Source organism: Camelus ferus, chromosome 2, assembly GCF_009834535.1.
Source record: "Camelus ferus isolate YT-003-E chromosome 2, BCGSAC_Cfer_1.0, whole genome shotgun sequence".
Taxonomy (NCBI): domain Eukaryota; kingdom Metazoa; phylum Chordata; class Mammalia; order Artiodactyla; family Camelidae; genus Camelus; species Camelus ferus.
Genome location: NC_045697.1, coordinates 1,044,164 through 1,056,084, shown reverse-complemented (window position 1 = coordinate 1,056,084; position 11,921 = coordinate 1,044,164). Strand labels below are relative to the sequence as shown.

The window sequence follows — 11,921 nt, the reverse complement described above, 5'->3', positions numbered from 1 at the left end:
GGCGCTGGGGGAGGGGCCAGCCCACTGCAGGGTGAGGGGCGTCCGCGATTCCTCTCCTGGCCGCTTCACTCTTACGGGGAGTCTGGGAGCCAAGTTATTTATGATAGGGAAAAAAGCTTTTTTCCAAAATCAGAACAACACTGTTTCTGGTGTTTGTTGCACGTCCAAGGCCATGTCGGCCTCGCCCCGAAAGTCAAAAGCAGGATAACTTCCAAGGACGTCCGAGGACTGTGCCCCCCGGAATGACAGCCGCCGACCAGGGAAGTGGAAGGAAGCCCCAGACTGAAGAACGCACTCCCACACAAAACAAGTTTAAGAAAAAAGCCTTTAAAATCTTTTAATACAAAAATACTCACACACAGTTTTCCAGATACAACTTCCCATTTTAAATGCTTTCACTGCTATTTTGGCAATTCTCAAATCTACATTTTAGTATATTCTCCCCAGAAGTGAACTTCAAGTTTTTCGGTCGTCTGTCAGAACTGGCGGTAGCACCTGGCACCCTGAGAGGAGGCGCCCGACCTGCTGCCCGGAGCGCAGACCCCGGCGGGCAGTGTCGCGTGTGGTTTCACATCTCGGCAGGGTCCGGGGATGTGACGCCCGTGGACTCGGCGTTCTGCTCAAACCTTCATCAAACGCTACACATCTCATAGGGTCAAGAATTTGGCAACTGACAGTCGTTTGCATGGACTTTCATTAAAACAGGCTTATCTTCAGTTCCTGAAAATAAGGTAGTTCTAGAAGGGCACCGTGCGCTGCGGTCTGGCTGTCGTGGTAAGTGTGTGGAGGGCGCTGGGAGTGCAGACCTGAGGGTGAGGCAGGGCGTCCGCTCGCGTCTGGGTGGGGGGCCCAGAGGCACCCGGGAGGTGTTCCTCGCTTCCACTGCACATTGGTGACACGGGCCTGACACTGGCCCCCCAGCGCAAGCTGCCCTCATGCAAGCCAAGGCCCCAGTGCAGCCCCGTCGGGAAGGCCCCTCCGGCCCGTAAACTGGTTTTCTGGAGATTCTCAAAGTTAGTGTTATTTGCTCATTAGTTTAGCAGTTTTTGGAAAGCAGGCAGCCATGTCAAAAATAGATTTTCCAGTATTTCCTTGAGAAAGATCATAGAAGAATTTGGAAATAATGTCAGAGTGACTCAAAAGCCACAAAGTTTTATGACTGTCAACACAAAAATAAGTTAATCTGCTCCCCAAAGTGCACTGTAAAACCAGTCCGGTGTTGTGACTTGGGCTGAAGGCGGTCCCTGGAGGGAGGACGGGTGACAGCAGTGCAGGCCGGGGGGGGGGGGGGCCTGGGGCGTCGACCTGTGAGTCAGTCCAGTACCTCCCCCGACCACCGGGGAGAAGCCGCAGTTCTCAACTGAGATGCTCTGCGGTCCCTGCGTCCCACCGGCGGCATGTGTCCAGACACAGCTAAGCCTCACGTGCAGAAGCCCCAGCGGAGGACCAAGCCCGTCTCCTGTGACCCTGCGGCCTTGGCCTGGCAGAGCCCACCCCACCCCCAAAAACTCACGTCACAAAACCACGGAGAGGTCGTGAACTTAAGTCCAAGTACGTCCTGCAGTCAGTTCTACGAGGCACAAACAGTGAGAGACAAACCGGAGGCCTCAGGAGTTTCCGAGAACAGTTGTGTGGACTTCTGCAGGACAGACGTTCTCCTTAGGTTATTTTAAGAAGAGGCCAGAGAGAAGCACCTGCCGCCACCATCCCGTCCCTCCCTCGCGACTGTGGGGACGCTCCCAACTTCCTGGGTCAGGAGGAGAGGAGCCTGGTCTCCACCTTGAACGCAGTGCTCACGGGGTGGCTCGCTTCGTGCGGCAGGGCCTCTCAACAAGGAAGAGCTGGTGGAAACCTCGGGGGTCAGCGGCGGCCCGCGGTCAGGAGACCAGCGCCCGTGCCCAGCGCAGCTCACGTTTCCCAGGAGCAGACCCACGAGTGCGGAAAGTCACTTCAGGTGGCAGTGGTTCTGACCTCTGGGTCCCTCCTCAGCCTGAAAGGAGTACTTTCTGGAACTGCATGTGTCCCACGGGCTCTGGTCCCGGACAGACCGTTTCCCTACATTGTCGCTGGGCACGGGAGTCAGCAGGGGGGCCGTGCCCCGCAAACCTCACTCCTTCTGCAGTGAGAACTCAGGACGCATCAGTAAACACGCATATCAGTCGGTGGTAATTTGTGAAACAAGTTTAGCAAAAATATACTGAGAATAAAAGCCAGAAACTGGTAAAAAGCCAACTGAAAAAATATACAAACTCTTCCCCCAAGCACTGGTGAGAACCCCAGGGGGAGGCTGCTCCGCGGGCCTGTGCAGTGAAGGCCAGCACGGTGGCAGCGTCTGGGTCAAATCCGTGGGGAGCAGCCTCCGAGGAGGCCGGACACTAGCGCTGTCACCCATCCTGGGGCCGGCTTCTCAACAGGACGGGAGGAAGCATTTCGAGGAAAAATTTCACATTAGTACAAAAAAAAATCATACGGCTGTTTCATAAGAGCAAAATAATGATCAAAATCATGGTTTCCAAGGCGTTCAGGGTCTGAGTCCTTGCCCAGGCCCCACCCTGGTCTCCCCTGAGTGCGGACGACAGGCAGGCAGGCCGAGGGCCGTCGTTAAGATCAGGGAGGAGAGTGATCCTTAGAAAAGACACTAATCTATATATTCCAGGTAAGATAACATTTCATATGCCAATTAACTTCCAATCATAACTTCAACCTAAAAAAACAGAGCGGGAGGGAGGCCTGGCGCTCAGATTCAAGTGTGGCTGGAATGCGGGTCGCTGGCTGGTCTGTCCTCAGACGGCGTCAGTGCGGGCGCAGCGGGCGCTGCAGCGATGGCTCAGTGTAGGGAAGCGCTCCCTCCCTGGGAGGCCTGTCTGTCTGTCTGTCCTGGCGGCTGCGGGCTGCGTCCTCTGGGCCAGGCCCACGCCCGGCCCCCTGCCCGCCAGGCGGGCCAGCCGCCCGAGGCCGCCCCTGATCTGACCAAGACCAAGCCCCACGCGGGCGCTATTTGCCTTCTGTGACCCTCCGCCAACACCGCCTCCGCTTCCTCCTCCCCTTCGTCTTGGCGGGCTCCGCGCAGGGCGACTCAGTCTTTGCACCTCTCGCGGGCTCTGCCCTCCAGTCATGCTCGCAGCAGTAGGGCTGCCCATCCTGAGTCGAGCTGAAGGCTGTCCCGTCCTGGTGTTCCTTGCAAAACGAATTGGGGCAAAAGTGGCAAAATGAAGTAGAAGGTTTGCCGCACACGTCACAGTGATGCCACGGACATTCCCACTTCCCTGCAACGAAAGAAAGGATCACCAGACAGAAGTGATGGAACCACAACAACTTTTAACATCTTCGTGCTTGGAAACCAATTTTAAAACTTAGTTTAGTCAGATGACTACAGACCAACCGCAGGCAGCTGCCAAAGCCAGGAGGAGCAGAGGCAGGCGCTCAGGCACCGGCGCCGCACGTGTCCTGGGGCAGCTGCTCTTCCTGGCTGCCTGTGTCCGGTCTGATCACACTCACGCAAGAGTTTCTACCTTTGTCTGTTAACCCAGTTTTGTCATCTTTTGCCATAAAAAGCATTTTTGTTTCACAGTCAAACGTGTTTGGCCTTTCTTTTTACAGCTCTTGGGTCCCCTGCTTGGTAAGGGCCTCCACTCTCCTGCCGAGATGACAGTTGGCACCGATGCCCGGGGCCCGCCCGCACCCGCCCGCACGCACCGAAGGGCCGCTTGCCCAGGCCCAGGCAGGCCAGGTGGTAGGCCTTGGTGCAGGACTTGCGGTCACACAGCACCAGCTGGCCGCCGTCGCCGCAGCGAAAGCACTCGTCCTCCGACTTCTTCCCTTCGCCTCTCGTGCGCCGCCGCCTGGTTTTCTTCTTGGTCTTTTTGCCCTTTTCCTCTGAAGAAAGGGCTGCTGAGGCCTGCAGTGAAGAGGCAAACGCGTGCACTCAGCCGCACGGACGAAGCAGATGGGAGGGGACGAGGCCAGGGTACGGTCGGGGCTGCAGGAGCCCCGGGGAAAGGCACGAGCTGAGCACAGGACAACCCAACGACACCTCCTCCCGTCCGAGACCGGCTCTGGGCTTGGGTGCCTGCGGCTGTCCAGAGACTTCAGGCCCAAGTCCAGGCAGCACAGAGAGGGAGGGAGTGTCCCCCCATCCAGGTCCTTCCAGGAACCTCTGAATGTGGGGACAGGGCTGTTGCAGGCGTGACAGTTGGGATCGGGGGCGTGCTGGACGGGAGTGAGGCAGCGACATGCCGGAGACCACGCCCCCAGGGGCCGTCGGGGGATGTGTGGCACTGACAGAATTCTGGTCCCCAGGCTGTGGGAGACTCAGGTCCGCCTGCCAAGTCCCCAGTCTGGGGCGACCCGCCGAGGCAGCCTCACCCCGGCCCCCCCGGCGAAGACTCGCCTTTGGTCGGTCCCCGAGGAACCCACTGCAGTTGGAGGCTCCGCACCGACAGACCGTCTTCTCATTCCCCAAACAGTCGAGGTTGTAGTTGAAGGTCAGCTCCGTCCCTGGTGAAGGGAGACAAACGCACTGGAAACACTGACCCCCCCGAGCCTGCCAGGGGAGCCTGTGTGAGCTCACGGGACGTCCTGTCCCCACCGTCCTCACCCCCCTACCCCGGCCACCCCACTGTCCAGTGTGCATTCTGGACAACATGGAACTTCCAGGCCACCTGCCACCCCCCCCGGAGCCCCGCGGCCAAGGGCTGCGTTGACCACGGCCCTCGCCTGCCCAAGCGGCACCGTACCTGCGGGAATGTCACACACAGCAAACAGGCCCACACGCGTGTCCCCGTTCACTGTCCACTTGAGGGTCTCACAGTTGGGCTGGCAGCTGTGATTCATAAACCGCGAGTAGTTCCCCTTGGGGCCGGCGTCAATTATGCGGTCCTGCAAGGCACAGCTCGGCGGTCAAGGGGCAGCGAGGCTCGGCCACCCCGCGGCCGGCACCTGCTCACTTAAAGGGGCTTTTCACCAGCCGAGACACGCAGGATAGCTAGTGTTGTCCTGGAAACTGTGGTCTCCCACGTTCACTCGAATGGGACACCCCCAAACCAGTGCTGTTTCTCTGGCTCACAGAGGGCAGGTCAGGACCATGTGGAGAAGACCGAGCGCTGGTGAGCGGGGCTGGGGGCAGGGACCCCTGCTCCCACCCAACCCCACCCAGCAGATGGCCAGCGACCAAGGGGGCCGGGGAAAGATGCCGTGGTCAACGCTAACAGCCCACAGAAAACGCCACCCAGAACAAGACGCCTCGGTTATGACACAAACACACGAGCAAGTCCAGGCGGACCAGGCTGGCAGACCGATGGGAGGGGTCAGGGAGGGCCACAGGCAGCCCACAGCGGGGCCTCGCCCGGCGGGATGCTCGGCTACTGGGCCAGACCCCGGACGGGCCCCACCAGGACAGGCTGACCTCACCCTGGAAGCCTCTCCATCCACAGCACGAGCGGGAGGGAACCCCACAGGGAGCACTCCTGGAGGCCAGCTGGTGTCTGTGCGTGGGGACCCCCCCCAGGGCACCCAGGCGCCCCTGCCTGGACAGGCCGCCCCAGTGTCTCCTCCACAGTCCAGTCCACACCCAGCCACCAGACTGGCGACGCTCTGCTGGAACCTCCCGCTGCTCCCGACTTCACGGTGACGGTGCCGCGCCCGCGCCCGCACCCGCACCCAACGGAACGTGCTGCCTCAGGGCCACTGGCCGCTCTGGTGCCCGGGCGCTGCGCTGCTCCAGCTGGCCCGGCCCACTCGGGTCTTCACCCCGTGTTGTCACCCGGTCTCTCTCTGGTGAGATGTTCTCGCCACTCACTCTGAATACCAGGCCCATGATAACTGCGTGCCCACAACCTTCTTACGGGGTAACACTTGAATTTCAACTTCACGGAAGCTTTTCTCACTCCGAACTTTCAGTTTTATCACTTGCTTTCTGCATTCAGGGTTCGAGCCCAGCACAGCCTTCCCTTCCCTAAGCTGTAAACGGTGTCCCCGTCTTCCCAGCTCGTTAATCCTTCTGGAATACAGTTCTGTCAGTGGAGCGAGCTTGCTAAGAACGACGGCCACCAAGCCTGCCCGCCGCCCCGTCACCTGCTGCCGCCGTCACGGGACTGCCACGGGGGTGCCCCGGCCCCCACCCCATCTGGGACAGCACAGGCCGGTCTCGCAGACGCATCACTGTGCCCGGGCCTCGGGATGCTGTCCTGGCTGATTTTTACGGCGTTGGTACCTACACTGCGATCACAGTGAATCTACATCTCGGAACACTCGTCTTCACGGCGTTTTGTCTCGACCAGGAACCCGCTGCTCCCATGCGCCCGCCCAGCCCCCCAGGGCCGGGAGCAGCGGCCCGAGTCTACCCCGGGTTCTGAATCGAGCTGGAGCGCTCACTCCACCCGAAGCGGGAGGTCTGCAGGTTTTGACAGCCTTTATCAAGCTGAGGACGTTTCTGTCTATTCGTAACTCCCGGGGGGTTTTAATCAGGAACAGACTTAAATATTCTTCAACGAGTTTTCCACATTCATTACAATCGTGGATTTGTTTTCCTCTTTCAGGAAACTACTGGGGTGCTCAGCCACCCCTGCACTCCTGGAGCGAGCCCAGCTGGGCTTCCTGTGAGGTGCCCGCCGCCCAGTGCCCCCACGCCCCACCGGCTCGGACGTCCCTGGAACACATGAGAGTCCAGGGAACACAGGCGCCCCCTTGTATGTTTGTAAAAAGTGATTTACCCACGACTTGGACGGTTTCTGCTTTCTAACTTCTAGCTTCTGCTTTGTCTTTAATTCCTCCTTGTTAATTCGTTCTTCTTTTTCAGGCGCTGAACTCGGGCTGTCTGCCCAGGGTCTCCAGCTCCGGCGGGGGAAGGCCCGGCAGACCCCCACATCGCTCCGGGGGCAGCTGCGGGTTCTGTGGGACACCTGGCAGAGTGCACCTCGGTCCCTGGTGGCATCTTCAGCTTTAAAAGGCCTTCCCCTGTGTTACTGATCGCCCTGGTGCCTGAATGCTACCTTGTCTGAACACAGGTTTAAGAAAACCCGACTCCGTCTGGCACTTTGCACACGATTTTGTTTTCAGCCTCTCAGGATCGGTCTTCTTCTCCTATACATCAGAGAATTAGGCTTTGCTTTATGAACCAACCTGGAAATTTTTTCTTTTAATGAGTTAATCCAATTCCTTTCCACAGATGTGGCTGACATGTTGGGCACAATTCTAACACATTAGTCTATTCTGTTTGCTTACGTGGGTCTTAAGCCTTTCACTATGAAGCAGCGGGTTTTTTTAAGCTTTAATTTTCCTGTTAACGTTGGGAACTTCGTTTCAGTTTCCCCACCGGCTGCCCGTTAGAGAAGGGCACGGGCGCCTGCAGGTGAAGTGACACCCCCGACCTCCTCTTGGGCTGGTCACCGCTGGCCCCATCCAGGGCCAGTAATAAACAGCTGGGCTCCGCCGCCACCCAGCCTCCAGCCCTGTCTTCATCAGGAGCATCTCTGTAACACTGCCCTTTATCCTCGGAGATGCGGGCACTGCTGTCCTGGGGCTGACCAGCTCCGACGCCTGGGTGTCTGGGGCGGACGCCTCCACTCCCTGCCCTCCTCCCGTATCCGCAGTGCTAGGAAGGACCCCCTCGTCCTCACCCCTGCACTGCTCTGAACCGTCACCGGGCTGCAGCCGGCCCCTGGGCTCTCTGGGTCCACGCTATGCGGCCTCCTCTCACGTCCATCCCGCATCTACACCTGAGGAACTGCGGGCTGAGTACAAAGTCCTCAGTCCACTCTCTTCCTGAAAATCCTGTCCTTGGGCACTGGGTCCTGCTGGGAGAAGCCTCCAGACAGCCTCACTCCCCTCCTGGAACAAGTCTTCCGGCTCTCTGGCCCGGGTGGCCAGAGGACTCTGTATGAGACACTTGACGTCGGCCATCCAGGTGGATCTCCCCTGGAGCCCAAGGTGCTCCTTCAACACCCACACTCCGGCCTCCTCCAACGTCCCTCCAGCTTCAGACCCTTGGCCAGGCGTACCCGGGCCCCCGCCCCCGCGCAGCTCCCGGGCTCGGGGCCGCTCTGCTCGGCCCTGCCACCCCAGCCCCGTTCGCAGGAACGCGCTGCCTGCTGGGTGGACGCCTCTGCTCTGGGGCCTGCTTCCCACCCGCGGGGACCCTGCTGTTCTTCATCGGGCTTTTCTCTCCTGTAACCTTTCACTATCACTCTCGAGACGCGCTGGAGTTGCCGGAGCTTTACTGGCCAGATCCGGGGCGGCCAAGGGGCCGGAGGTCAGCCTGTGGCCCTTCTGCTTCCCTGTGGCAAACTGCCTTACACGGGGAAGACCACCATCTCCAGGAACCATCTCCGCCGCTCCCGCCGCTCCCCAGGGCCCTCCTTCCCCTCCTGGGAGCCGGCACGGGAAGGGGCCCCGCCTGCTCTGCTCATGGAGGTCCCGGGGTTCCACCGAAGCTGTACTTTTTCCTTGTTGCTTTGGAATCCAGCACCACCATCTTCTACCAAAATCCTATGTACAGATTTTTACTTTTCGTAGACTAAAGTTTCTGCACTTTTTAAGATCTTTCCGAGCTGCTGGACACACATCCACGAGCTCACGCTCATGTGCCACCGCCACCGGGCAGGCAGCCGGGCTGTGGGGGCCGTGCTTCCTTCAGTCTTCCTTATCTGATGTTAACAGAGCCAACAGCACCCTTGTTTGGAGTAGGATTTGCTAAGTTTTTATTTCTTAAGTAATCTTTCGTAACAGCCTTTCTGGTTCATTTTAATTACGTAAGTCACAGCTTCAGGTTAAATTCCTAAACTTCAGCCAACCTAAACCTTATCTCACAAACTCAGCCACTTACACTGACTGTGGCCACAGACACACCTGCTCTGTCACCTTGTGCTTCTGAACGCCGCCTCTTCCCCCCCCCCTCCTCCCCTCCCTCTCTAGAGACTGACTTTTCCGTATGCCTTCTCCCCTCTTTGATGATGTGGAAGTTACACTTTCCATTTCCACCCACTTACTGATTTCCCAGGTGGACTGAACACACGCTTGACGAAGTATAAAGTGAGCAAAATCTCTCCCCGTCCACACGCGGCACCAGCCGTCCACGCTGGCCAGTCCCTTGGCGACCCCCGAGGCGCTCACGCGGGGCCTCTCAGGTCCCTGAAGAGCCTCCTCCATCAGCCCCTGCAGCAGCGCTACGCAGACGGTCAGCCAGCTCGGGCTTCGGGCTCCGGGCTCCGCTGCACGTGGAGGCGTCTGCCATCCGTCACTCCCGAGAGTGTGCGCCACCTTCCCTGCTTTTAATCTTTGTAGCGTTTTGGATCTTACAGGTGTTTCTAATGCATCTTATCTAGGTATAGACTTATTTTTACGTTATCCTGCCCAAAACGTAGTCAGTTTCACCAGTCAATGACCCGTGTCACACAGACGCCAGAAGTCTCTGTCCGCATGGTGTCCCCCCGGGTCTCCGTCTTTCCTCCTGGGACACCCACTGCACGTTTGTCTCCACAGCTTCACTGCTTCACCTTCTGAGCCGCAGTGCAGGTGGCTTCGAGGCACGTCTGCCACCTCGGGAACCTGCTCTGCAGCTGTCTGACTCTTCTCAGCCTGGCCCCTGGGCCAGGTGCAAGGACTGTATGTAAACTCCCAGTTTTAACTGTTTGTTCAAGTCTGCCTGATTTACCCCTCGATGCCTTGTTCTTTTCTTGTGTCTCTGAATTTCCTTTTATGGCTTTAACCATTTCTCACCCGCTCACTCGAGGTTTTCAGATTTGTTCTTATCAAGAGCTGAGCTCAGCTTTGGAGGCCTGCTCACGGGGACCCCGTCCCGCTGTGTTTGGACACTTCTGGGTGGGTGGGGCTTCTCGTTTCATTTCGGTTCTGCTCTGACAGGAAGTGGGCGGGGTGTGGCGTGCTCAGTGTCCCACGTGGCACGGACTGTTTTGCTTTGGTGAATCATCATTTCAGGGGTCAATTTCAGTGTTGTGATCAACCCAGCATTTTCCACAACACACGAGCAGTTCAAATCTAGGCTCAAAACACAGTAGGGCACAGGCCGAGAGTTTCCATTTCCAGCAAAACCACCTCCCTTACCAACACCCCCAAAAAGGAGGGGCGGCGGCAGAGGGGAGCATAAATTTGCCACCTCCTGGCGTGGCTGTCACCAAAGGCACCGCCCGAGAGGGCCTGTCAGTTGGCGCCCAGTGTCCCTTCTTTCACCCACCCAACTCGTGACACGTGGTCTCTCCCACCTTCTGAGAACGCGGACCCCCCAGCAGACAAATGTTCCAAACTGTGGACAAACCTGGGCTGCAGAGAAGCACCAACCAACCAGAAAAACTGCACTATGTACCTGAAAGGAAGCGTGACTCCCCCAACCGGCGCTTCTCTCCTTGGTAAGGCTGGTCAGTGCGCCCCCAGGACAGCCGCCCTGGCCTCAGGCAATGGCCAGAAGGCACATGCACTCCAGGAGAAGAGTGCAGGTGTTGGAAACAAAGCGACCAGGCAGACGCAGCGCCGGCACGGCCGCGGCCGCGCTGCCCTGTCTGGTGAGCGGCCGCGGCCGCGCTGCCCTGTCTGGTGAGCGGCCGCGCTACCTTGTCTATGGTGAGCATGTAGAAGTGCGTGATGTCGTTCTCATGGGCACGCCTGATCCTAGCCATGCACTCCTCCTCGTCAATCAGCTCGCCCACGTACTCGATCACAAACTCGCCCTGCGGACAGAAGAGCGCGGGATGCGAGGCCGGCTCCGGGCACGCCGGGCGGACTGCAACACCTTCGGGGTGGGGGTGGGGGGTGCTGCAAAGCTCTACAGGTTCGTCAAGTCCGTGCCTTGATGTGCGCTTTACAAAGGCCGTCGGTGAAGACTCGACCCGAAAATTCCTGAAGTGACCGCACCCCAAGCCTTCTTCCCGCAGCTCTGTGTCTTAGGACCCTGTGGTGATCGCTGGCTTCTGCATAAGCCACCATCACCAGCCATTTCCCCAGCAGAGCAAGGGGTGGAAAGAATGACACACTCCCTTGCAAGAGCCTGGATGAACCAGGGGTCAAAGTGCACAGGGCAGTGGGGCTGCTGGGGTTTTGCGTGCTTCAAAGCAGCCTTCTCAACGCCACTGGGAGCACAGCCCGGGTCTGAGGCCGCCTGCGACAAGAGGGCAGTTCCACGCTCAGTCTGGGTGCGTTCCCCTCCAGACAATGGGGTCCCACATTGTCCCAGGACAGCAGCCCTCCCAGCTGCCCGGCCAAGCAAACTGGCTCCTTCACAAATCTTTCACTTCTAACAGCAGCCATCAGGGTCTGAGGGGAGGCAGGTTTCGAGGAATTCACGAGTCCTAGTCTGAGAGCAATCTTTCCTTCAACGGTTTGTACTCCAGCGCCAACAACTCAGAGACTGTTTCTGAAATTCTGGACTCACAGGAGGTCGGGCGCACCACCAGCAAAGCCCCCCCAGGGGGCGGCGAGGGGGCTGGGGGCGGGGCCGGGGTGGACGGGCCCACTCACGTGCACAGGCATACACACGCACCTTTCTAATGTCCCTCTTGGCCACCAGGCCCCAGCCCTTGCCGTCTGTCCTGACGATCTTGGTCTCAGGGTACTGGCGCTTGGTGAAGCACTGGTTCTGGCAGGCCTCGCCGGCGGGGCACACCTGCGGGTGGCACTCGAACATGAGCATCCTGTTGAGGCACTGTGAGTCGGAGCCGCAGGGGTTCTCGTCGCTGGGCCGGCAGTTGCACTTGGGGATCTCAGAGATGTCGGCCTGTGTGCACCTGCACTTTCCCGTACGGCTTATTCACCTGCAGGGAGCACCAGCCACCTCAGCCCCGAGCTGCCCGCCAGCTTCCCGAGTCCCACTCCGCCTCCGGGGACCCTGCCCGGGGCTTCACAAGGGGGCTGCAGTGTGGCCACACACACCCCACCCCCGCCCCATTATCTTCCGGAAGCCGGGCCGCGGTCAC

General features: G+C 59.0%; 1 protein-coding gene and 1 non-coding gene across 2 annotated transcripts in view; both read right to left on the bottom strand.

The window, feature by feature from the left end:
- Positions 1-311: 311 nt before the first annotated feature.
- NSD2 (nuclear receptor binding SET domain protein 2) overlaps positions 312-11,921 on the bottom strand; it is a gene marked incomplete at its 5' end in the record, with an annotated part of 49,580 nt that continues 37,970 nt past the window's right edge. Inside the window, 7 exon segments of the mRNA XM_032492494.1 lie at positions 312-3,266; positions 3,697-3,898; positions 4,391-4,497; positions 4,737-4,878; positions 10,563-10,679; positions 11,489-11,722; positions 11,724-11,759. Coding sequence (XP_032348385.1) covers positions 2,995-3,266; positions 3,697-3,898; positions 4,391-4,497; positions 4,737-4,878; positions 10,563-10,679; positions 11,489-11,722; positions 11,724-11,759 — 1,110 coding nt within the window.
- On the bottom strand, positions 4,989-5,113 carry LOC116659372. Its single transcript, XR_004314736.1, has one exon.